The 26,315-nt window shown below is 36.1% G+C and overlaps 2 protein-coding genes across 18 annotated transcripts in view; one reads left to right on the top strand and one right to left on the bottom strand.

The window, feature by feature from the left end:
- The window catches only part of CIP2A (cellular inhibitor of PP2A), a 45,392-nt gene extending 22,901 nt beyond the window's left edge, over positions 1 to 22,491 (bottom strand). The window contains exons 1-10 of one of the 2 annotated variants that reach the window (XM_057306563.1): positions 22,125 to 22,212; positions 19,725 to 19,892; positions 17,800 to 17,947; positions 10,096 to 10,208; positions 9,147 to 9,241; positions 8,567 to 8,663; positions 7,698 to 7,820; positions 7,408 to 7,553; positions 4,053 to 4,128; positions 779 to 997 (exon numbers count right to left, since the gene is read on the bottom strand). In XM_057306563.1, the coding sequence (XP_057162546.1) occupies positions 779 to 997; positions 4,053 to 4,128; positions 7,408 to 7,553; positions 7,698 to 7,820; positions 8,567 to 8,638 (636 nt within the window). In that variant the 5' untranslated portion in view covers positions 8,639 to 8,663; positions 9,147 to 9,241; positions 10,096 to 10,208; ... (1 more) ...; positions 19,725 to 19,892; positions 22,125 to 22,212. Of the gene's footprint in view, positions 1 to 778; positions 998 to 4,052; positions 4,129 to 7,407; positions 7,554 to 7,697; positions 7,821 to 8,566; positions 8,664 to 9,146; positions 9,242 to 10,095; positions 10,209 to 17,799; positions 17,948 to 19,724; positions 19,893 to 22,124 lie in introns of both variants that reach the window. The other variant, XM_026492888.4, reaches the window with a different exon arrangement.
- The window catches only part of DZIP3 (DAZ interacting zinc finger protein 3), a 95,413-nt gene continuing 91,457 nt past the window's right edge, over positions 22,360 to 26,315 (top strand). For 7 of the 16 annotated variants that reach the window (XM_048214965.2, XM_026492875.4, XM_048214964.2 and 4 more), the window contains exons 1-2: positions 22,438 to 22,754; positions 22,872 to 23,014. The gene's annotated coding sequence lies outside the window, so the exon portion shown is untranslated. Of the gene's footprint in view, positions 22,755 to 22,871; positions 23,025 to 25,667; positions 25,715 to 26,315 lie in introns of all 16 variants that reach the window. The other 9 variants (XM_057306562.1, XM_057306560.1, XM_048214962.2 and 6 more) reach the window with 9 other exon arrangements.

Below are 26,315 nucleotides of genomic sequence, written 5' to 3'. Positions count from 1 at the left end.
AATTTGCTAAGTGGAATTACAATAATTAAATAACCACCACTGGTCTTAATACTTTACAACCATGAATAATTCCCACCAAGAATCTTGACGAGTTTTTTAAATGCTAAAACTGATTAACAGTCAAGACCAACATAAAACAGAAAGAGTGATTTGTGCATCATCTTTGACGAATGTATTTTATCACTCATATACATTTTTGTTTGTGCATAGGATCCAGTCATGAGGGGAAATACTCTAAGAAGATACTGTGGTAGGCAGAATGGGTATAAAACCAGGGACAACAGTAGAGAACGCTAAATGACCTAGATAGTAAGATCTACCACAATGTAATGGCCTCTAGGGAAAGAATTTTTGTATCCTAAGTGCCTACCAGTGTCTGGCATATTCCACTCCATCTTAGTGACTGAATCCAACGTTCCTATATTAATCCACTCAGTAGGCTAATAAAGACAGTAGACAGTATCTACCAAGATGGAGAAACAGAATGTGACTACTGCAAGAAGTACAAGCAGACAACAACAAGCTGTACAAATCTCAGCTAATACCTTTACTTATTGCACTGAAAGGAGTATACATAAGCTATTCAGTGCAGAAAAAGAAAACGCCAACGTTCCTGACTTTGCCCCAAAAAAGAAATTCAGTAGCTGAATGAAAGGAAGTTTGCTAAAAAGTTTCCTAAAGTGTATAAACAATGATGATCATTGTGGATGTGTTTGAAAGTAAACTGTTCACTAAGAATCATTAAATGGAAAAGTCAATTTGTCTATCATTATATTACCTCAAATATTTCCTTGAACAACTCCAAGGCTAAAATAGAACAGTTTTCTGACCCATCCAGAGGTTGGCTTGACCAACGAAGTAGAGACACAGTAGGTTCTAAACATTTAGAACGGCTTCCCAGAATGGTGTTGCCAGATGGAGACTGTTCAAATATCATCTGAGTGAGCACGTGGCGCAGCTGAGTCACTGAACAGAAGGCAAGAAGTAATTCTAAAACCTGTGCAATATAAAGTCTTCGTTAAATGTCAATTTCATTGGCCTTTAATGTACAAAGCAACCAAGTGATGAAGCTGAAAATGACACATTTTTAAAGAAGATACTCTAAAACAAAAATTAAAGACAGCTTCCAATTTTTCTTTCAGTAATATTTTTCAAAATGTGGGATTAGGTACCATAAGGTTACAAAGAAATTTGTTAATGGTAGTTACTCCTAGGAAGGAGGACTGTTAGAGCCAAAGAAAGGAGGGCAAATTCCACTAATATCATATGCTTTCTATAGTACTTTTTTTTCCCCAAAGCACAGATATGTTTTGTTTTCATAATGAAAAAAAATTAAAAAATAAAATTAGAAACCACCAACACTTACTATCATGCTGGGATTTGAGAATTCCTATAAAGCATACTTTAGGATAATACTGAAAAGTGGTATTCCCAAGCTTTAAAACCTTAAGTATGGCTATTTCCACATTGTTTGCACACTGTTGACATTATACCTGTTAGCGCCTCTATTCTACCTCAGTTCTTTACCTTATAAATTGGGCCTTTATAACATCACATAACATCTTACACCAACATACTTATTAGCTAAATTAAATTTTACCTCATTTCATATACTGCCAACCTATCATTAAAAAAAAAATATTGGCATCTCTTTGCCTATCCACTTATTTTCTACCTTTATCTGTATTTTTATAAATGACATATAATTGGGATTTGTGTTTTGATCAACTTGATAGCATCTGATTTTAATAGAATTCAGCCCATTAGCATTTACTATGTAACAAATGATAATCTTTGATTAATTTTTTCAAATATAAATTATAGTACTTATTTTTGAATAGGTAATGCAATTACTTGGTTCCATGGCCAAACAAAGCAGCCTGATCTCTAGCCATACTCCCTGAAGGCAAGCAATGTTATTAGTTTCTCTTTTCTCTTACCAGAGACATATTATACCCGTATAAGAAAATACCTTCTCATTCATATACATACACTTTTTAAGTATAATGTACAGAAATAAACTAATCAATCACTATTACAAAGGTGGATGGTTTTTCCAAAGTGAACATACCTGTGTAACTAGCAACCAGATGAAGAGAATTCTACCAAAACTCCTAAAATCCCTTGTATTCCCTCCCAGACAATGAATGCCTCAATCACTCCTCTCCATCAGATTTCTGACACTGTAGATTAATTTTATCTTAGCTATTCTTGGATCTTTGCATTTCCAGATAAATTTTTTAATCAGCTTGCCAGTTTATATAAAACAAGTCACATGGAACTTTATATATAAAAAGACTCTTACAGTATATATCCTTCCTTCCATCTGACTTCTTCACCTTAGCATTAGGTTAGTGAAATCCATCCATACTATTGCACACAGTTGCACTTTACTCATCCTAATTGCTGTGTAGTACTCTAATGTATAGACGCATCACAATTTATCTGCCCATTTCACTGTTGACGGCATTTGGATTGTTTTCAGTTCCTGCCTAATAGGAGTAGTACAGTTATACACGTCTTCTGGTGAACGTACATATTTGATTATTTGGGGTAAACACTTAAGAGTGAAATTGCTGGCTCATACTCTACAAATGTGTCCAAAATTTCCAGATAATCTCTTTTTCATAAGTGGTTGTGCCAATTTTCAGCCCATGTGTACTACAACCTTATGGGTTTTTTATATTCTCATCTATATTTGATGCTCTTTTTTAAAATTTTAACGACCTGGTAGGCACATAGTAGCATCACATTATCATTTAAACTTACATTTCCTTGTAGATTAATATAGTTGAACAGCCATTTCATATTTATTGACCAATTCTTTTTGTTGTTGTTCAGATTATCTACTGGATTCAGTGTTTCTTTGATTTATATATACGTGTTCTTAAATATATATAAAATAAATAAATATATTTTAGATCAGAGTCCTTTGTTAGATATATGTATTGTAGATACCTTTTCCCATGCTGTGGGTTGCCTTTCCGCTGTGGTTACTGGCGGTCTTTTTGTGAACAGAAGCTTTTAAATTTTAATACAGTACAACTTAACTTTTTTCCTGTGTAGTTGGTACTTTTGTTTCCTATTTAAGAAGATCTTTGTCTATTCCAAGGCTGTAAAGATATTCTGCTAGGCATTTCTTCTATAAGTTCACTGTTTACCTTTCACTTGTAGATCTACAATCTTTCTGGAACTAATTTTCACATTTGATATGAGGTAGGAAATAAAATTCAGTTTTTTCCCATATAGATATTCAATTGACCCAGTACCATTTATTGAAATGACCATACTTTTAAAATTGCACTGTTATCAATCAGGAGACCATATTTTATGTACTCTGTTTAAACTGTACTGTTTCAGAGGGCTAGCTGTCTATCCTTATGACAATACTGCCCTGTTTTAATTATTGCAGCTTTAGAGTAAGTCTTGGTATCAGGTAGTATTAGAAGTCCTCCAACTTTGTTCATTTTTTTCAGGATAGCACTAGTTATTTTTAGACTTTTCCAATGTCCACATACACCAGAACAAATGTAAACACAAAAAAAACACTAAAATCTGCCATGATTTTGAAACTCTTCTAATCTATGAACTTGGTATATCTGTATTATTTAGATCTTTTACACCTCTCAATGTTTTGTAATTTCAGAGTAGAGACTTTGTATGTGTTTTGTTGTATTTATCCTCTAAGCATCCGACATTTTTAAAAATCAGAAAATAGTATCATTTTTAAAACTGCATTTTCTATTTAACATTTTCTACATGTCTTTTGATGAGCTTACGGACATGTTTGTCCTTGCTATGTGGTTTAGGAGTGGAACTGCTGTGTCACGGTATACATATATTCATCAGGCACTGTGAAACAATTTTTATTTAGTACCAGTGAATGAAGATTTGAGAAAGGTTCTAGAGTATTGGTAATGCTATATTATCTGATCTAGATAATGGTTATATGACTGTGTTCAGTTTGTAAAAATTCAGAGAGCTGCACACTTAAGATTTTTCTGCATATTAGTTTTCAAAAGTTTAAAACAAAAAGTCATGTTTTTACACACCTTTGAAGAAGAATCAGGATCCTTTCCATTAAGAAGACCTAATACTTGATTGAGACATGGGGAAAAGTGCTCATACCTAAGTTTAAAATAAAAATATACATCAAATGATAATTATGAAATTGATACATCAAAAAGAATTTATATACAAAATAAATATAAAATTTAAGTGTATTTTCTTTCATCTATTTATTTTGAGCTTCTAATATAGAACAGTCTTTGCAAAATTTATACTTAAAATTTGAAACATTCCACCACTACGATATACATAAATTGGCTCCGTTATTTATTGAACAGTGAAAAAACAATGATTCATGTGGCAATAAATAAATCCTTGAAACTTTCAGTACTTCGATTGCTTTTTTTTAAAAGCTATGCTCAGTTTGTAAAAATTCAAAGGACATGAAATAGACTAATAAATCAGGCAGCTATTTATTTATAAAGCACTTACAACAGCTAGGCTTTATATCAAGCTCTGCATATACAGAAGTAAGGCACAGGGCCCTGTGTTACAGAACTCTAAGAGCTACTAGAGATACCACCCACATTATTGTCTATGTGACTAGTGCATCCTGTGTTTGGGAGAACGATGCTCTATGAGAGAGCTAACAGTCTAAGAAGGAAGGCAGAAACATAGACTATTATACAATGTAAAATACAACACTATCATGGAGAAATATATAGAATGCTAGGAGGATGAATATGGAATTCAGATTTGGTGTGGCAGGCCTGATCAGATGAGGTTTCCCCACACTTGAGTCTTATAAAATAAATGGGAATTAGACATACACAGGAGAAAGTATTCCAGCTTTCCAGCAGAAGTACTTCAGAGGGAATAGCACATGGATACACAAAAGGCATTTCTAGCAAGTTAGAGATTCTATTTACTGTCTGAAGTGATTAGACAAAAGTACCTAAGAAAATGTAAAGAAACAGGGCTGAGAGGTTCCCAGAGACCAGATTTTAGAGGGCTATACTGAGAATTTGTTTACCTCGAATGCAATGGGAAATCACGGATTTTAGAATGGACATATGGCTGAGGGAAACACTGAAAGTCAAATATAAGTGAAGGGAGTCAATGGAATGGGAGACATTGAAGAAACAAAGGGTACTGTTGAAAAAATAGGACAGAATGAGATTTAATGCATAGAATAAAGGAATGTGTTTATGAGCAAAACAAAATGACACTAAGAACTGGTATAAACACAAGTAACTTGGTTTAAGAGCAAAAATTCGAAAGAACTCTGATCAGATGGGATTCAGTTTTGTTCTTTGGTTTTTTTTCCTGTGAAACAAAGATAAGATCATCTTTGGAGTGAAAAGTGGCAAGAGCATAGTAAATATTTGAAAGGGCTACTATAGGAAATGTGAAAGAAAGCTGGGAATAAATGTGAGAAGTGCTGCCCAGATAAAGTTAGAGGTAGTGAATATAAGAATACAAATTCATGAAGTGTGATTTTCTCAGGTTTTGATTAGGAACCCAGACATTAAATTAGACTTTGGAACAGATTCAGGAATATTTTGCTAAATGGCATAGCAAATAAACAAGAAGACAACACGATTAAATCTAACTTCCTTTCCAGAGGTGATTCTGGAATTCTAGGCTATATAAAAAGAAAACAGATAATGGAACTGAGAGATTTACAGAAGAAGTGATTAAGCAACCACTTACTAATGCTAAATCAGATTATACTTTGGTCCTGCAGAGGTATATCCTGTTTCCTTAGAGTTGTTAAACAAATATTTGGTGGTCAGAATGGGTGTTACATGAGAGTATATTGGGAGGACTCTTAGAACAGATAAAGGGAGGACAAGTAAAAGAAGGGCACTCTGGAAGAACATTTTCTTACCCACCTATGCTTAAGAAAAAAAAAAAAATGAAATGCTAATGTTGTGGGATTTCTTTTCCTTTACTGCCCGTAGGCCTTGGTCCCGCTGCTTCGAAGAATGAAGAGGTAGATCAGATGAAGAGTGACCTCAAAGCAAAGTGTATTCAATGATAGTACAAAGCTCTCGAAGAGGGAGGGGACCTGCGAGAGTTGCCACCGGAGTTTCTAAGTCTCAGGGTTTTTATGGGCTTGTTGGTGGGCAGTTTTAATTTGATTAATCCTCCATGAGCCTGTCACCCAATCAGATTCTTGTCATCTACCTATCACGTGGGAAAGGGTGGAGGGCTCCTTTCAGAGTGGTGTAAAATCCTCTCCTCTTAGGGTGGGGCCCCTTGTCCCCACCTGTCTTTTTTCCAACTCTGTTTCATTACTAATGTGAATGCTTCTTGGTTCTGTAAAAGATCAGTTAACCACATGGGTAGTGGTCAACCTTGCCCTAGCGTTTTGTTTTTTTTTAACGTCTAGATTCTATGTTCCTTAAAATTAGGGACTCTGTCTTTGTACAATCTCTGGATTCCATGTTCCTCAAAGATTAGGGGATATGTCTTCAAATTCCTGTCTCTGCTAACACTCCCACCTCCCCCAATATTTGACCACAACAGGGGTTCCATAATTGTCTTCTCATTTGTGAATGATTAATTGAACTCTTTGAAGCAATTTCTACAATTTCCTAACCTATGACCACAAAACGGCTGAAGCATTGGGAAAATTTCACTTAAGATACAACAAGGCCAGGGGTGTCTGTGTGGCTCAGTTGTTTAAGTGTCTGACTCTTGATTTCAACTCAGATACTGATCTCACGCTTTTGAGATCCAACCCTGCCTTGGGCTCTGTGCTGGGTGTGGAGCCTGCTTAGTATTCTTTTGCCCTCCCCCCACCCTCTCACTCTTCCCATCCCTCTCTAAAAATTAAAAGCTATTAAATGGCCACGAATTCTTTGGAAAACAGTTGCTAACTGATCTCAAAAGATAAATGACCACATGAAATGCCACTGAGATAGAATGGGCACATAAACATATGCTCTCATTTTACCTTATGACACAACAGAGGCACATAATGAAGAAAATGCTATTCATTTTTATGCAAAAAAGAAAAGACAAATATATACTGACATGAACGTTCCTATACAATGTTTTTCCAAAAACCGTAATGTTCAAGATTTAAATCTGGCGCTGGAAAAGATTAATCAAGATATGTACATTTTAGAAAGCGATACAATCTTATTTATCTAAGACAAAGACTGAAACATGCCTCCCCACCCGCCCACGTTCTTATACTTGTACATTTCAGGCCAGAAAAGCAAAAAGAATGGGAATAAAGCACATTACAACATTTCAGTTGAGTCCCTTGTTCATTAGTAGAATCCAAGTATACCAAATCTGAAAAGGCAATTTTATTAATCACAAACATATATTGGTTCATTGAAAAGAAAAACAAAACAAGTCTTAAAATTTGTCAGAGAGCCATACCTGGTAAGATAATCAGCAATTTTAGGATTCTTAAGGAGATCCATCAATAGATCAACTGAATACTTTCTAGTTAATGTGCCATCACCGTTTATGAGAATATTAAATATTAGCTGGAAAGTTTGATGAATGTTTCGAGCATGGAACAGCTTAAAAACAAATTAGGAAAAGGATATTATACAAACAAATTTAAGTTGACACCATTCTAAAGCTTAACAAAGTTAAGGATTTTTAAAATATCAGAGAATATACATTTCAGAACTATTTTCAAAAATAATAAAGAAAATATTTACCTTTTCCCCGACCTCTTCATTTAATGTCAAACTGGATAATATCGAAAGTGCAAACACAACCACAGTTAAACTACTATGGGCCAGGAAGCTTATAAGAGTTCGATAAAAAGATTTCACATTATTCTGAGAAAGAAAAAAATTTTTAAATAAATTAGAATAAAAAATTATTAGTTTTATATTTTGGTTTAGAAAGTGTATCTTGCACAGAGTAGGTAAACTTTTATTAAACAACCTTATCAATTTAAGAGATTATTCAAACACTTCCATGGCTCAAGATAACTTCCACCTCCAAAGAACCTCCAGTATGTGAACAAATGAGATATTGTTTAATTTGAAATGAAACAGGTAATACTGGATACTGCACAGCAGGGGAACTTTTCACAAAGTACCTTAAAGAATCAATGAACTTTCCTGATTTAACATATTTCTAACAGTGGTTCAGTTAACCTCATTTGTATGCCTTCACTCATTATAAGTGCTAGTAGTCATTGTAGTCATTTATTCATGAATCTTTCTGGTGGAGTTGCCACTGATTTTGTGGAAATACAAGATCTGAGGTAAATGGGATTGTCAGTGATGTATGTCCTTTCTTTGAGCACAAAATAATTTAGCATAGATATAATGGGATGCTATGAAGAAGGAAAACTTTTGGTACTCAACGTTTTCATTAATACTTAACATCTTAAATACAACATGTGCAAAGGTTGGAATACTTCAAGTTAATTATGTGTCAATCTGTTCCTTAACTTTGATGAGTCAGCTGGATGAGACATGAGAACTCTTGTTAATTTTTTAAAGAAAAACATGGATATAATTTTCTTTAAGCACAGAACTCACAACAAATAAGAAAGATTTTATGCAAAACTCACCAAAGTCTTTATGTATGTTTGAACAGAAAGATTGTGTCGACAAAGATTTGCCAATAATCCTAGACAAGGCATTGTTAACTCATCTTCAGAAGACTGACTGTTGTTTTAAGGAAGATAATAAAAGATAAAAGCATTAAGTTCATTCTAAATTATTTTATAGTAATTTATATTTAAACTTTTTATACGCAAAAATGATTAACATGTGAAGACAGTCAAGCTTTGAGTAATACTGACCATTCACTACATATTTTGAAACTAAATAATAGCACAGAAATATGGAAGTAATTGTTAGAATGACCATGTGCTATCTCATCAGTATATTCTATCAAGATTAAACATAAGCATAAAATTTTCAGCTTCAATAGTTTTTTTCTGTTCATTTCATAAATTTGTTATGAAAATTAAAGCTGCTTTACACCATTTGATCCCTGAAATCATCTAAAAGGAGTAAACAAGAATTGGAGTCTCATTCAATTTAAAAAGTTGGAAAATCCTATCTATGAAAAACTGACTATTACATAGTTTTAGTTTAAAAATAAATCAACAGATTATTTGGCTACATGTTTGGCTGCATACTCACATATGATCTATCAGGAAGGTAATTAACTCATCTATATTGGCACCAGAATGGAAAATTTTGACGTTGTATGTTAATCTCTGCAGAAGCTGAATGCACTGAGAATAAGAAAATATTAATGAATATAAACGTATAAAAACATACTGCATGCTTACAAGCATGGACTCCTAAGCATGTTCTGAACATGTCACCATTTCAGGAAGCAGTTTAGAGCAAGACCTTTTCTATTCCTTAAAATGGTTCTGCTTTTTAAACATAAAGTAATAAGATTACTAAGAATTTTAGGGTTCATCTCCTGATTCCACACATTTCTATAAAATCTATCTTAAACAGAGCATCTTGTCATCAACCTGGGTCACTTAACTACCTTAAACATATATGCAGGCTAAAACATATACATATTCCATGAATTCTAAGATATATTTTTTCATATTTTGCCATTTTTAAAACGGCATGCCAGTTTAATCGGTGAAGTTTTCCTTTCTTGCAACTGATGGCATTTTAGGTTCAACAAAATATCTGTATGAGAGCTTTGAGTCTATGTTAAACAAGACTAAATCTATAGCTTTAATTTTTTGTAGAATGTTTCCTCAACAGATTAGGACTAGATGCCAACTCAATTTGCGATTTTAATACAAATAGTTTACATCTCAAAATGTTGACATCTGTGTTTATAAGTCTGTCAAAGTCGTTATAAGGTAGATTTGTTTTTCTTCAAAAATAATGCTAGATGTGGATAAGCTTCCCTTCTCTAGAAACTTTTAAATAGTAGTACATGTGTGATTAACCAGCTCTTAAATTTGTTAATGGAGAGAACTGTCCTATTCATGCAGGATTATGTCAGCACATACACTATAAATTAGCAATTTACAATACATACCGTCCACTTTGATCTGCAAATAGAGAAGGAAAAACAAATATTAAGTGAAGAGTACCGTCTAGGTGTGTATACCTGCAAAAACACCGAATCACTATGGCAAGCGCTGCTCCGACAAACCACTCCTGCCAGCACGCTGTTCAGGTTATATGTATTCTGAAGACAGTCTCTGGTTTCATTGTCTACAGCTATAAGTGCAAATAAAATGGAACCAAATATCATTTTTATATATGGTCTTCACAGAAAAAAGATAAATAATTTTAAGTTTATTTCATATTAAATTTACTATGTATAAAAATATCAAGTATGATATGGCTATTCTATTTATAATTACCTTACAATTTGGAATTTAATCACAGAAATAGTATGAGCTGGAAAAGGAAAGGGAGTATGAGCTTTTCCTTTTTTTCAATAAACAAATGATATTTCTATGTGGACTAAATTAATTTAAAGGAAAAAACTTGCTTTACATATTTGCAAAAGTTTTTCAGTTAAAAGACAATTATCTCAATTTTTTGGAATTTAAAACTGTTCTAAAGGATAAGTCTATTAACTAAAAAATAAAACTTAAACAAAATAAAAAGACTATATTTAAAAAATTTCTAATATAAGATGGCGGAGGAGTAGGAGACACCGTTTTCAGCCGGTCCTCCGAGTCGAGCTGGATAGGTACCAGACCAGCCTGAACACCCACGGAACCAGCCTGAGACACAGGAAGATGCATCTGGATCTCTACAAATGAACATCTCCAGCGCTGAGTATTGAGGGGACGCGGAGACTCTACCCAAACAGGGCTGCCTGAGTATCGGTGCGGCAGGCCCCTCCCCCAGAAGGCAGGCTGAAAAATCAAGAAGCCCACAACCCGAGGCGCCTGGGTGGTGCAGTCACTGAGCGCCTGCCTTCGGCTTAGGGCGTGATCCCGGCGTTCCAGAAAGGAGTCCTTCATCGGGCTCCTCCGCTGGGAGCCTGCTTCTTCCTCTCCCACTCCCCTGCTTCTGTTCCCTCTCTCGCTGGTTGGCTGCCACATAAATAAATAAATAAAATCTTTAAAGAAGAAGCCCACATCCCTAAGATCCCTATAAAACAAGGGGCACGGCCTGGGACCCAGTCAACAATTTGGGCTCTGGACAACCCCGCAACCTCTCCTCATCAGAATGACAAGAAGGAGAAGCCCCCCCCAGCAAAGAAAAGACAGTGAGTCTGTGGCCTCTGCCACAGAAATAATGGATATGGATGTAACCAAATTATCAGAAATGGAATTCAGAGTAACGATGGTCAAAATGATGAGTAGAATTGAAAAAACTATTAACGAAAAGGTTACTGAGAATATAGAATCCCTAAGGACAGAAATGAGAGCGAATCTGACAGAAATTAAAAATTCTATGAGCCAAATGCAGGCAAAACTAGAGGCTCTGACGGCCAGGGTCGCAGAAGCAGAGGAACGGGTTAGTGAATGGGAGGATGGGTTAATAGAGGAAAAAATGAAAATAGAAGATGGTCTTAAAAAAATCCACGCCCACGAAAGTAGGTTACGGGAGATTACTGACTCAATGAAACGATCCAATGTTAGAATCATCGGCATCCCCGAGGGGGTGGAGAAAAACAGAGGTCTAGAAGAGATATTTGAACAAATTGTAGCTGAAAACTTCCCTAATCTAGCAAGGGAAACAAACATTCGTGTCCAAGAGGCAGAGAGGACCCCTCCCAAGCTCAACCATGACAAACCTACGCCACGTCACGTCATAGTGCAATTCGCAAATATTAGATGCAAGGATACAGTATTGAAAGCGGCCAGGGCAAAGAAATTTCTCACGTACCAAGGCAAAAGCATCAGAATTACGTCAGACCTGTCTACACAGACCTGGAATGAGAGAAAGGGTTGGGGGAGCATATTTAAAGCTCTTTCAGAGAAAAACATGCAGCCAAGGATCCTTTATCCAGCAAGGCTGTCCTTCAGAATTGATGGAGAAATAAAGATATTTCAGAATCGCCAGTCACTAACCAATTTTGTAACCACGAAACCAGCCCTACAGGAGATATTACGGGGGGTTCTATAAAAGTAAAAAGGCCCCAAGAGTGATACAGAACAGAAAGTCACAGCCAATACAAACAAAGACTTTACTGGCAACATGGCAACATTAAAATCATATCTCTCAGTAATCAGTCTTAATGTAAATGGTTTGAACCATCCCGTAAAACGCCACAGGGTTGCAGATTGGATAAAAAGAAATGACCCATCCATTTGCTGTCTACAAGAGACTCATTTCAAACCCAAAGATGCATTCAGACTGAGAGTAAGGGGATGGAGTACCATCTTTCACGCAAATGGACCTCAAAAGAAAGCTGGGGTAGCAATTCTCATATCAGATAAATTGGATTTTAAACTACAGACTATAGTTAGAGACGCAGAAGGGCACTATATTATTCTTAAGGGAAGTATTCAACAAGTGGATATGACAATTATAAATATATATGCCCCCAACAGGGGAGCAGCAAGATACACAAGCCAACTCTTAACCAGAATAAAGAGACATATAAATAAAAATACATTAATAGTAGGGGACCTCAACACTCCACTATCAGAAATAGACAGAACACCCTGGCAAAAACTAAGCAAAGAATCAAAGGCTTTGAATGCCATACTCGACGAGTTGGACCTCATAGATATATATAGAACACGACACCCCAGAACCAAAGAATACTCATTCTATTCTAATGCCCATGGAACATTCTCAAGAATAGACCATGTTCTGGGACACAAAACCGGTCTCAACCGATACCAAAAGATTGAAATTATCCCCTGCATATTCTCAGACCACAACGCTCTGAAATTGGAACTCAACCACAAGGAAAAATTTGGAAGAAACTCAAACACTTGGAGACTAAGAACCATCCTGCTCAGGAATGACTCGATAAACCAGGAAATCAAAAATCAAATTAAACAATTTATGGAGACCAATGAGAATGAAAACACAACAGTCCAAAACCTATGGGATACTGCAAAGGCAGTCCTAAGGGGGAAATACATAGCCATCCAAGCCTCACTCAAAAGAATAGAAAAATCTAAAATGCAGTTTTTATATTCTCACCTCAAGAAGCTGGAACAGCAACAGAGGGACAGGCCTAATCCACGCACGAGGAAGCAGTTGACCAAAATTAGAGCTGAAATCAATCAAGCAGAAACCAGAAGTACAGTAGAGCAGATCAACAGGACTAGAAGCTGGTTCTTTGAGAGAATCAATAAAATTGACAGACCACTGGCAAGACTTATCCAAAAGAAAAGAGAAAGGACCCAGATTATTAAAATTATGAATGAAAAAGGAGAGGTCACGACGAGCACCATTGAAATTGGAAGGATTATTAGAAATTTTTATCAACAGCTATATGCCAATAAACTAAGCAATCTGGAAGAGATGGAATCCTTCCTGGAAACCTATAAACTACCAAGATTGAAACCGGAAGAAATTGATTCCTTAAACAGGCCAATTAATTATGAAGAGATTGAGTCAGTGATAAACAACCTTCCAAATAACAAAACTCCAGGCCCGGATGGTTTTCCTGGGGAATTCTACCAAACATTCAAAGAAGAAATAATACCTATTCTCCTAAAGCTATTTCAAAAAATAGAAACAGAAGGAAAGCTACCAAACTCATTCTATGAGGCCAATATTACCTTGATCCCCAAACCAGGCAAAGACCCCATCAAAAAGGAGAATTACAGACCGATTTCCCTAATGAATATGGACGCCAAAATCCTCAACAAGATACTTGCTAATAGAATCCAACAGTACATTAAAAGGATTATCCATCACGATCAAGTGGGATTCATACCTGGGATGCAAGCGTGGTTCAATATTCGCAAATCAATCAGCGTGATACATCATATCAACAAGAAAAGACTCAGGAACCATATGATCCTCTCAATCGATGCCGAAAAAGCATTGGACAAAATACAGCATCCTTTCCTGATTAAAACCCTTCAGAGTGTAGGAATAGAAGGTACATTTCTCAATCTCATAAAAGCCATCTATGAAAAGCCTACTGCAAATATTATTCTCAATGGGGAAAAGCTGGAAGCCTTTCCCTTAAGATCAGGAACACGACAAGGATGCCCACTCTCGCTACTATTATTCAACATAATACTAGAAGTCCTTGCAACAGCAATCAGACGACAAAAAGGGATCAAAGGTATTCAAATCGGCAAAGAAGAAGTCAAAATGTCTCTCTTTGCAGATGACATGATACTCTATATGGAAAACCCAAAAGAAGCCACTCCCAAACTATTAGAAGTTATAGAGCAATTCAGTAACGTGGCAGGATACAAAATAAATGCTCAGAAATCAGTTGCATTTCTATACACGAATAACGAGACCGAAGAAAGAGAAATTAGGGAATCCATCCCATTTACAATAGCACCAAAAACCATACGTTACCTTGGAATTAACTTAACCAGAGACGTAAAGGACCTTTATTCTAGAAACTATAAATCACTCTTGAAAGACATTGAGGAAGACATAAAAAGATGGAAAGATATTCCATGCTCATGGATCGGAAGAATTAACATAGTTAAAATGTCCATGCTACCCAGAGCAATCTACACTTTCAATGCTATCCCGATCAAAATACCAAGGACATTTTTCAAAGAACTGGAACAAACAGTCCTTAAATTTGTATGGAAACAGAAAAGGCCCCGAATCTCCAAGGAACTGTTGAAAAGGAAAAACAAAGCTGGGGGCATCACAATGCCGGATTTCGAGCTGTACTACAAAGCTGTGATCACAAAGACAGCATGGTACTGGCACAAAAACAGACACATAGACCAATGGAACAGAATAGAGAGCCCAGAAATGGACCCTCAGCTCTTTGGGCAACTAATATTTGATAAAGCAGGAAAAAACATCCGGTGGGAAAAAGACAGTCTCTTCAATAAATGGTGCTGGGAAAATTGGACAGCTACATGCAAGAGAATGAAACTTGACCACTATCTCACACCATACACAAAAATAAACTCCAAATGGATGAAAGACCTCGATGTGAGACAGGAATCCATCAAAATTCTAGAGGAGAACATAGGCAACAACCTCTACGACATCGGCCAAAGCAACCTTTTTCATGACACATCCCCAAAGGCAAGAGAAACAAAAGATAAAATGAACTTATGGGACTTCATCAAGATTAAAAGTTTCTGCACATCCAAGGAAACAGTCAGAAAAACTAAGAGGCAGCCCACGGAATGGGAGAATATATTTGCAAATGACACTACAGATAAAGGACTGGTATCCAAGATCTACAAAGAACTTCTCAAACTCAATACACGAGAAACAAATAAACAAATCAAAAAATGGGCAGAAGATATGAACAGACACTTTTCCAATGAAGACATGCAAATGGCTAACAGACACATGAAAAAATGTTCAAAATCATTAGCCATCAAGGAAATTCAAATCAAAACCACACTGAGATACCACCTTACGCCAGTTAGAATGGCAAAAATAGACAAGGCAAGAAACAACAATTGTTGGAGAGGATGTGGAGAAAGGGGATCCCTCCTACATTGTTGGTGGGAATGCAAGTTGGTACAGCCACTCTGGAAAACAGTGTGGAGGTCCCTTAAAAAGTTAAAAATTGAGCTACCCTATGACCCAGCCATTGCACTACTGGGTATTTACCCCAAAGATACAGACGTAGTGAAGAGAAGGGCCATATGTACCCCAATGTTCATAGCAGCAATGTCCACAATAGCTAAATTGTGGAAGGAGCCGAGATGCCCTTCAACAGATGACTGGATTAAGAAGTTGTGGTCCATATATACGATGGAATATTACTCAGCTATCAGAAAGAGCGAGTTCTCAACATTTGCTACAACATGGACAGCACTGGAGGAGATAATGCTAAGTGAAATAAGTCAAGCAGAGAAAGACAACTATCATATGATTTCTCTCATCTATGGAACATAAGAACTAGGATGATCGGTAGGGGAAGAAAGGGATAAAGAAAGGGGGGGTAATCAGAAGGGGGAATGAAACATGAGAGACTATGGACTATGAGAAACAAACTGAGGACTTCAGAGGGGAGGGGGGGTGGGGGAATGGGATAGACCGGTGATGGGTAGTAAGGAGGGCACGTATTGCATGGTGCACTGGGTGTTATACACAACTAATGAATCATCGAGCCTTACATCGGAAACCGGGGATGTACTGTATGGTGACTAACATAATAAAAAATCATTAAAAAAAATAAAAAAAATAAAAAATAAATAAAAAATTTCTAATATATTTAAATGTTGAAAATGACTGTCATTCTCATACAAAAGGTTGGTGGATGCTAGAATTAGGATACCCTTTTTGGAAAGTAATTTAGTAATGACTATTGGATTGAAAAATGACCTGAAAATTCTGAGAATTAATTCAACAGAAATAGACTAATATTTGAGCAAAAATACATAAAAATGTATTGATTCTGATATCGAAAACTTGAAAAAGAGCATAGATGAGTACCCACCACTAGAAGAGTAGTTAAATAAATTATAGTACTCTACAGTACGGTACAAGGCAGCTATTAAAAAGACGCCAACATGGAAAGATAGCTAACATATGCTAAGTTAAAAAAAAAAAAAAATCTGATGCTCCGCAACACCATTTTTTTAAAAACAACCAAAATTATTTGTTAATTGGGCACCCGGGTGGCTCAGTTGCTTAAGCGTCTGTCTTGGGCTTATGTCATAGTCTGGGGTTCCTGGGATCAAGCCTAGGAGTTGGGCTCCCTGCTCAGTGGGGAGCCTGCTTCTCCCTCTCCCTCTGCACCCGCTCCGACTGTGCATTCTCTCTCTCTCTCAAATAAATAAAATCTTTTAAAAAGTATTTAATTTATTTGATCTAAAATAATTTGTTATAGCATAGAAAAAGATCTAGAAAAACACCTATCAGACCATTAAGAAATATTATCTACCAAAGGAAATGATAAGAGTTGGTGGTGATGAACAAAGACATTCTCTTTTACTCTGTATCTGTGCTAATTTGGTAGACAATAAGCCACAGTGACTATTTAAATTTAGATCAGTTAAAATTAAAGATTTAGTTCTTTAGTCTACTACGCACACTACAAATGCTCAAAAGCCCTATGTGGCTAATGACTACTACAATGGAAAATGCACATATAGAACATTTCCATCATCATAGAAAGTTCCACTGGACACGATGATCTATGTTAATATTTCTGGATCACTGGGATTTTTTTATGATAAGCATGCATTAATTTTATCACCACACAAGAATTATCTCCCCTCCACTCTCAAGCACACATCAAGAAAAAAATTACCCATGAAATGAAAATTTAAAAACTAAAGATAGAAAAAAGTAGAAAAAGCAACACCTGCATTTTTACCCTTAGCTCTGAGTTCAGTGTAGTCTATCAAAAAAGGATGACTTTTTTTCACTAGCTATGACTTTTCTGAGTGATGTATTTAATACAGGCATTATGTGCATGTATTTTTTTTAAATTCAAAAGTAGGTCAGCATTTCACAAGATGTATTCTTTTCTGTAGACCCCTGAACCTTTGCTATGCTTCAGATTCTTTGTTCCAAGAATTTTAAGAAAGGATACGTACAATATATTCTTTTTATAAGGGATTCACAATGCAAAAAGTTCTGAAAGGTCTTACAATGAAGAAATCTTCTGAACGTGAATCATTCTTCAAAAGATACTATAACCCAATCTTCCCTTTACAAAAACATTAAATTCAACATCTTCTAAAAAATGAAGAGAAACTAAATACATTACCTAGTTGAGATAGCAAGCTGATGATACTTAAGACCAGTGGTGCACTTATGCCTGGGTCTTCAAGTAGCTCCACAAGGCAACTCAAGCATTCACTTGGTAATATCTGATTTGGTGTAAACAATCGTGTGAGTTTTTGCCCAGAAATTACCTATAAAATAGTAATTAAAATGTGTTAGTTAAGAATTGGCAATTTCCATCTCTTCTCCATTTCAAATAAGAGCTCAGTTCTTCCAAAGTGACACTGCCATGCTTTTTTCCAATTTCGAAAAGTCACATGCTGTTCCTTCTGTCTCAAAGATTACCTATCTCTTCTCTCACTAGCTCATGTAATCATTTAGATTCAAGTTTTAATTTGTTTCCTCCTGAAGGAGGAAACTAACCCTCTTTCACCAAGTAGGTTATGTTTGCCTATTCCACTATCCTATAGCACATTATACTTTTATTTTATGAGCTGGCAAACTTTGACAACATAGCAATATTTATCCTCTTTACTACACTGAACACCCTATGAAGGCATAGGGTATAAATCAACACTCTACTGCAATGTATTTATTGAGTAAATAAGTTCTGGTACATGCACTCTACCTATCTTGAGGAAGGCAATGCAAAGTGAAAAGTAGCTAAATCCAAAGGCTTAGCTATGGCATTAACTATGTGGTTACTCCTTTTACTCCCTCCAAAGATAGTAGCTGAGCCCAGAAGTTAGAGATTACAAAAATGGAAGTTAAAAAAAAAAGTTTTTAAGTAGCCGGGTCATGCATAGACAAATTTTATTTTTGGTTATTCCACTTTTACTTTCTTGTAACTCTATAAACCATCCTTCCCTTTCACATGTGAAAATGTAAAGCTGAGATTGAAGGCCAAAAACTGTAGTCAGATAGCCAGGTATTCTTTTTCCCTTTTTTAAAAGATTTTTTATCATTTACTTTAGAGAGAAAGAGAGAGCAAGAAGGGAGAGAAGCAGAGGAAGAGGGAGACAAGCAGACTTCCTGCTGAGTGGGGAGCCCAATGGGGAGCTTGATCCCAGGATCCTGAGATCATGACCTGAGCAGAAAACAAGAATCGGATGCTTAACTGACTGAGCCACCCAGGCACCTCGACAGCCAGGTATTTTCAAAAGGCTTTTTGAATGTTATTAAAAGCCTAACTTTTCTATAAAGATAGTACCTTTTCTATAAGGATGGAAAAACAATTCATTATTTCAGAATTAGATAAAATCTGTTCCAAACACTTTTATTTTTAAAAGATAAGGTCTAAACAGGCTGTTTTAGCATCCCTCTAATCTTTTCTTTCTGCAACCCTTTATCTCCTCACCCAGATGTCAGTTTTTCTTCTAAAGCTTTGCTGATATCTGGGGTGCCTGGGTGGCACAGTCAGTTAAGCGACTGATTCTTGGTTTCGGCTCAGGTCATGATCTCAGGGTCGTGGGATCCATCCCCATTTTGGGCTCTGTGCTCAGTGTGGAGTCTGCTTGAGATTCTCTCTCCCTCTCCCTCTGCCCCTCCTGCTCGTGTTCACTTCCCTCTCTTTTTCTAAAATAAATAAATCTTAAAGCAAGCAAGCAAGCTTCAGAATATCTGTTCCCAAGGAACATGTGTTTTAACACTGAAGTCTAAAAAGACAGAAAATACAGGTCCAATGGTGAAATTACATACTGATAGTAGATATTTGGGGGGGTAAGGAATGTTCTGATTGCCCTTTTGCGTACTTATGAAGCTATGCCTTTGAGATTAAGACATGCTCTGCTTTAAATACAGTTTCCTTCAGGATGAGACCTATGTTTCAACAACGTAAGTATTCTACCATGTAATAGTTATTTATTACAAGGTAAAATGTAAAAATCGCTTTACAAATTTTCTTCTTTCCTTGGATGTTTTCATGCAAATAGAATTTATTTTAGTAATAATGAATATTTTAGCACTTACTTTGGCCTAAGCATTGTTCTGTATATGTTAATTCTTTTCATCTTCATAATAACTGTAAGCTAGGTGCTGTTTTGCAGATGAGTAAACTGAGGCATACACCAAGACAGCAGCATAATTGAAATTCATTGTTCCTGAATCCGTGCTCATAATCATTATGTAACATCAGTGCTATAAAAAACCATTATGAATGGGATCAGCTCAGCTCTGCCAATCACAAAAAAAATTCAAAGTTCAGATTCTGCATGGGGCTATAAAGAAAAAATATTGCAGAAGTTCAGCAGAATAGCAAAATGAATCATCTCCTTTCACATGGTAACCATTTCTTTGTATCCTCTAATGTTGCTCTCATGAAGTACGCACAAAGATATTCACAGTTAACATCACTCACCAAAATGGTCAAAATTTAAAAATCTCAAAACACCAAGGATCTATGAGGATGAGTGACAGCAAATTTCATGTATTGCTGACAGGAAGGTAAAAATGGTGTAACCTGTGGAAAACTGCTTGGCAGTTTCAACTGAAACTGAACATCAACCTACCATAAGACCTAACAATCCCACTTCTAGGTATATAAATGAATGCATATATCCAAAAAAATGTATGAAAATGTTTATAACAGATTTATTCAAAATTCCACCCAGACCTAGAAACCCAATTGCCCATCAACAGGAGAATGTACATAAGCTGTGGTACATTCATACAGTGGAATTCTACACAGCAATAAAAAAAGAATGAAGTACTAGCACATGTGCAACATGAATAAATTTCACAGATTTATAGAATAGAAGAAGCCACACACAAAAGTACGTATCTTATGAGTCCACTCATCGGAACCTTATGAAAAGGGACAATTGAAAAAACCTATAGCAAACTGGAAATGTTCTGTATCATGGAACAGGCAGTAGCTACTTGACTGTACATGCATGTTAAAAACTCAAACTCTTCACTTAAGATTAATGCACATTATGCATTGTATGCACATTATCTTTCTAAATGGCAGAAGAGTTTTCAATAAACCTCTTAAAAGTTCAGGAATGCAATATCAGGGAATCAGTCTCTAAGCCTCCAATTTCTGAGTCTCCTTCAATTCACTATAACATGGCTCTCAGATTCAAGAAATATCTGTTTTTTCTCAAAGAGAAGTAATGTTTCAGATTAGTATTCAAAATGCTATACTCCTACTTCTTAAATAAAACTGCTCATTCTGGGGCTTCTGGAGCCCACTAGCACATTGTTCTATTCTAACTGAGAAGCCAAGCTTTACCATTTAACAGCTAACACCTTAATTATTAGGTTTGCAGGGATTTGTTGAAATAATGAATGAAAAAAGAAAATATACTTAGGAAAGGTGGGCACCGAAGTCATAAGGAGGAGCATCAGTGAAGCTGGAGAAAACAAAGGCATATTTAATGCACTCCAGTTTCACCAAAGATTAATGCCGTCCCATTCACAATCGTCTTCTCTCTGTAGTATGTATTCTGCTAATCTCTGGTAATGTAGCCTTTATATCATAGAGCTAACATAACAAATAGAATATATTTTAAAATTATGTCCAATTCTATGTTAACAGAAGCTGACAGAAAGAATTAAAATAAGCTTCGATTGAGTTCAACTGTTTATTAAGTTGAGGTCATTGTTAGTTGGAATTCCATGAATATGTAATAAATGACAGATTAAAAGCCTAAAAACAAACAGGAACACAGAAAGCTGTGAATAAGTGATCTAGACACAAACCAGTGGAGCTAACAGAAAAAGTGAAAGCAATTTAGCAATTTAGGTTTGAAAAATGTGAGCAATATATTTTGGTAAAAAAAAAAAAAAGATTATGATTACTAGTGAGATTACTTCTTAACTCAAAAAAAATTAAAATATTTTTTTCAAATCTTAGTTGAACATGAGTTATAAGAAAAGCAGTAAGCAACCGGTTCATATTGTAAACTGCCTAAGGGACAAGGAATAAAACAAGTTTAATCGTCACTCCCCATCACCTCCACCCCCGAGAATTTCTGTGCATTCTATTCTGTAAGGGCTCTGTTGCGATGGAAAAACCAAAGAAAGGAAGGAAAACATACAGCTCTGAACTTTCTCCTCTACCAATCCCAAACACAGCTTAAATTCCCCAACCATATATCACACTTTACCCTCTTCCTAGGACTTTTGAGTTAGTCACTCTTCTCTCTAGCTGTAGTCAGCTGAACGCGGAGGGACTTGGGGCGGAGTAAGAGGATGGGTGGGAATTCAAAGCTGACACTCGCTTTCCTTACTAATACAAAAAGACACCTGAGGGAGCGAGGCGCAGTCCTTCCTTTCCTAGGCTGCGGCCGCTAAACCCCAGCCGCACCGTGAAGTAAGGATTTCTACAGGGAAGCCCGTCTGGTCCCTCACCCCGGAGCCCCTCACCTCCAAGTGCCGCAAAAGCTGAGTGGCATTCGCCTCCGACTTAACGGCTTTATACTGACTGATGGTCAAGAGCAAGGACTTCAAGCAGGCGGTGGAGTCCATTGGAACCCGCCACAACCCCTCCTGAGGTCCGCCACCTGCCAGCTCCGGCCTCCAGCTTTCGCCGCGCTTTTTTTGATTTTTTTTCAGCTCCACCCCCTCACTCCCGACGCTTCCGGTTCCGGTAGAGCTCCGGAAGTCCCTAGGCACCCTGGGGAACTGCTCTCAGTGAAGAAAGGGGAGAAGTGGGGAGGAGGGTCGAGAAGGTCTGTGGGTTCACCAAGGGGGTTGGGAGCTGTCCTTCCAGAACCCCCTTCCCACTACCCACCGAGTCCTCGCTTAGCTAAAAAGCCGCGAGGTTTCAGCTTCGAGATCGCGTGGAGACGATAAATCTCGCGAGAAATGTGATTGCAGCTCAACTTGCGAAGGGGCAGTTAGGCGCCTGGGGGTTCTTGTTCGTCAGAGCTCTCAGTTTGTTTGCTTTTTCGGCCTTCACGCTGGATGGCCGTTTTTTTGTTTTTTTGGTTTTTTGTTTTTTTGTGCGTGAGCCGCTGCTTGAGAAATGGTCGCTTCCCCCTAGTCTAGACAACGGTGAGGAGCTCTGAGGAGAATCTTGCGCTCTAGATTTTGAGGCGGCCTGGGAGGGGCCTCTTTTTAAAATCTCTCCTATGTCCAGCCTTTCTAAACCCAGGAATGTTTGTTTTTCAGAGTAAGCCAATGACCATTGGGATTCTGTGGCAAGGTAGCCATGCCCTTAAGGTAGCCGTCAAACTTAATTCCAGAAAGCTAGCTCCTGGTGACTTCTGGGCCAGGTATTGCTGCGGAGAGTGTTCTCATTAGCATCAGTTTTTGTAAGTGAAGGTATCTATTTTTTATCTGGCATGATCAAATGTTTTCTAAATATCGGTGTCTCTGAACATGGCACTGTCGTTTGCGGTTTTTGATAATTATTGTGCATGTGTATATAATGAACTGAGTAGCTGGCTCTGGAGCTTTTTTTGCTTAATGTATGCTAATGTTGAATTAAGCTTTAAAGATCAGTTTGGAGAAAATTGTAAGAGTAGGGTACATGTCCTTTAAATCAGTCGTCATTAATCATGTTTTGTCAATTCAAAGAAAATATTTTTTTACATCACTACGTTTTAAAAGGCAGGATTGCTTTTTATATTAAAAATATTTTAATCTGAAAGCTTAATATAACCAACCAATTGAAACATACATGTAAAAATAATTGAGTAATGTATCTATGCATTCATTCTGTAAACAATTATTGATTGTAAAACGGGTTAGAAGTCATGAGAGAACAAAGATCATGAAGAATCCCCTGCTGAGAAGCAACTGCCTAATTAGGGAAATGTACTCAATGGGTAGTACATAACAGAATTCATGTAAGTTAGAGGCACCATTCAGTTATTTAAAGAGTGAAGCCAGACTGTGTGCTTACAAACTTTAGTTCCACTTTTTACTATGTGACTGTAAGGCAGATTCTCAGTGCTTCAGTTTCTTCATGAGATAAAATCCGGCTAACGGTAGTACCTGTTTAATAAGATAAGGTCAATAAATAATTCAGTAGATCATTGAGAGCCTACAGTGTACTAGGTACTTGTCTAGGCACTAGAGATTTAGTGCATAAAAAAATCCTATGTTATGGAAATTACATTCTGGTAGGGGAAATAACAGTGTTTATAAGGAAAGAGATGAAGAAAGAAAAATTAGCCGAATTACTCTTTATTGTAATGGCGATTGGGAAGAAGAGAATTGGGAGGTCGGGAAAGAGAAAGCAATATTTGAGTAAGTGCTTCAAGGAGTTGAAGGAGAGAGTCATGCTCTCTAGGGGAAAAGGTCCTGAAGTGGGACCATGAAGTTTGTCAGGAACAGCAAGGATGCCACTGACTGGAATAGAGAGCAAGGGTGAGAATAGCAGTGAAAATGAGGTCATGTCAGGTGGTATAAACCATTATAAAATGAGTTTATCAACTTAAAAAATTTAGAGCAGTTGCCTGGCATAATTACATTCTCAGCAGGTGTTAGTTATATCTTGGTTCATTGGCAAATGCAGTGATAACAGTTTGGTTAGTGTTAGACTTTTCACTAATAATAACAAATGCGTCATCTTCATACTCACTCTGAGCCAAGGGAAAAGGTCAAAGCTGCTAGTTGTAAATGCCATCTTTCTTTAAAATCTTGCATTTTAACTTAAACAGTTATATAAAATTTGCATTCTCTTCTGTAAAATATTCATTTTAATATAAAATAATGTCTTTCTCAAAAAATCTTAAAAAATTGATGTTGGAAGTTTAGTAGGATGTACCATGATGGTCGCTGTGAGAAGCCCTCATGTATTTAGGCAGAAATACTCGCATATCCTAATATGAGAAACGCAGAGCCTAATTTTAGGCACCAAAAAGGGGGGAAGGAGGAGGAGGAGATGAAGCTTAGTCCAGATGACTAAAGACCTTATTATTCTTGATCCTGAATTCAGTGGTGATTTCTAGTTTTAAAATGGGGCCTGATCTATTTAGGTTTGTGCTTTAGGTTGATTACTCTGACAGCTGGGTGGGCTATGATTTTAAGATGGATAAGGTTAGAAGTAAGGAGAATGTTTAATTTGCTGCAGTCTTTCCAAAGGATTACCAGGGTAATTGAAGTGCATATAACCAAGTGACAGATTTGAGAAATATATATTAGGTAAAATGGGCAGGACTTAGTGACTCTTCAGATGTGAAGAGAGGGCTTTCAAGTTTCTAGTTTGGGTGATTGAGAAGATATAGATATTGCTGAGGTAGTTAATAGTATTCATGTGGTTTATGTTCAGTAAAATTTTATATAATTTATCATATAATCTTGTATTAAGTTTCTTCCAGGGCATTATATAATTTTTGTTAATATGAGTGGGTTCCCTTTTTCTCCTTTAAAATTTTAATTTGTTATTGCTATTGTAAAAAAAGAGCTGATTTTTATATGTCTTTTATCCAGACCCTGACTAAAATCTCATATTAATTTTAATAGAATTTTGCTCACTCTTAAGACTTTCTAGCTGCATATCATATGCAAATAATAATTTCATCTCTTCCAGTATTTGTTGTCTTTATTTCATTAATGCACGCCAAAAAAATGGAATAATTATGGTGATACTGAACATCTTTGTCTTATTACTTAATTGAATGGGAATGACCAGTATTTTAACACTAGGTATAATTTGTTCTATTGGCTTGTAATAGCCTTTCAAATGTTTAGGAGATTGTCTTTTATACCTGTTTTATTTAAAGATTTTCCAAAATGTCTACTTAGAAAAAATTATCAAATATTTGTTTATAGTTCTCAATTTCCACTTTAACATGATAATGCAATGAATTGTGTTGCTATTTTGTTCTTAGGATAATAGTAGCTAACACTTATTGAGTATTTGTTATATGTCAAGCACTGTTGAAGAATTTTATACTTACTAATTAATCTTCATAACAACTTCATGCATTAGGTCCTATTATGATATCCATTTTACAGGTGAAAAAACTAAGGAGAGGTGAAATAATTTGCCCAAGGTCATACAGGTAATTGTAACAAACCTTATATTTGCTATGCTGCAAATATTTTATTTAGGATTTTATATTTGAAATTTTTCATTAATTTTTTTAATTCTCTCTTTTGGAATTTGGGTTATATGTTACTTTTGAAAAATGAATCAAGTTTTTCTGCTTTCTGTACTATAGAATGAGACTCACATTGGAAACATCTGATCCTTGTAGATTGTATACAACTGGCCTATAAAGTCAAGCTTGATACCTTATTTAGTGGTAGATCTTTAGAAAGTGTTTGAATTTGTGAAATGGTTAGAGATCCGATAACTTTTTCCTACCCTTTCTTAAGTTTGAAAGTAGGAAATTTTTTTAACATAGAAACTATTTCTTTAGATTTACAGATTTTTTGATATAAAGTTCATCAGAATTCTAGTAATTCTCTTAATCTCTTCATTGTAGTTTTAAATTTCCTTTTTGATTGTAATGTTATCTGTATTTTTTCTTATTTGGGCTTTGTGGGGGTTTGTCTATTGTATTCAGCTTTTCAAGAACCAACTCTGATTTTATTCTTGTTTTTCTTTTTTTCAGAATCACTAATTTTACTTTCATGCTTATTAATTCCATTCATAGGGGT

This window comes from Ursus arctos, unplaced genomic scaffold (genome assembly GCF_023065955.2).
Source record: "Ursus arctos isolate Adak ecotype North America unplaced genomic scaffold, UrsArc2.0 scaffold_4, whole genome shotgun sequence".
NCBI classification, from domain to species: domain Eukaryota; kingdom Metazoa; phylum Chordata; class Mammalia; order Carnivora; family Ursidae; genus Ursus; species Ursus arctos.
Note: the sequence above shows the minus strand (reverse complement) of the source record. Positions and strands in the feature narration are given on the sequence as shown.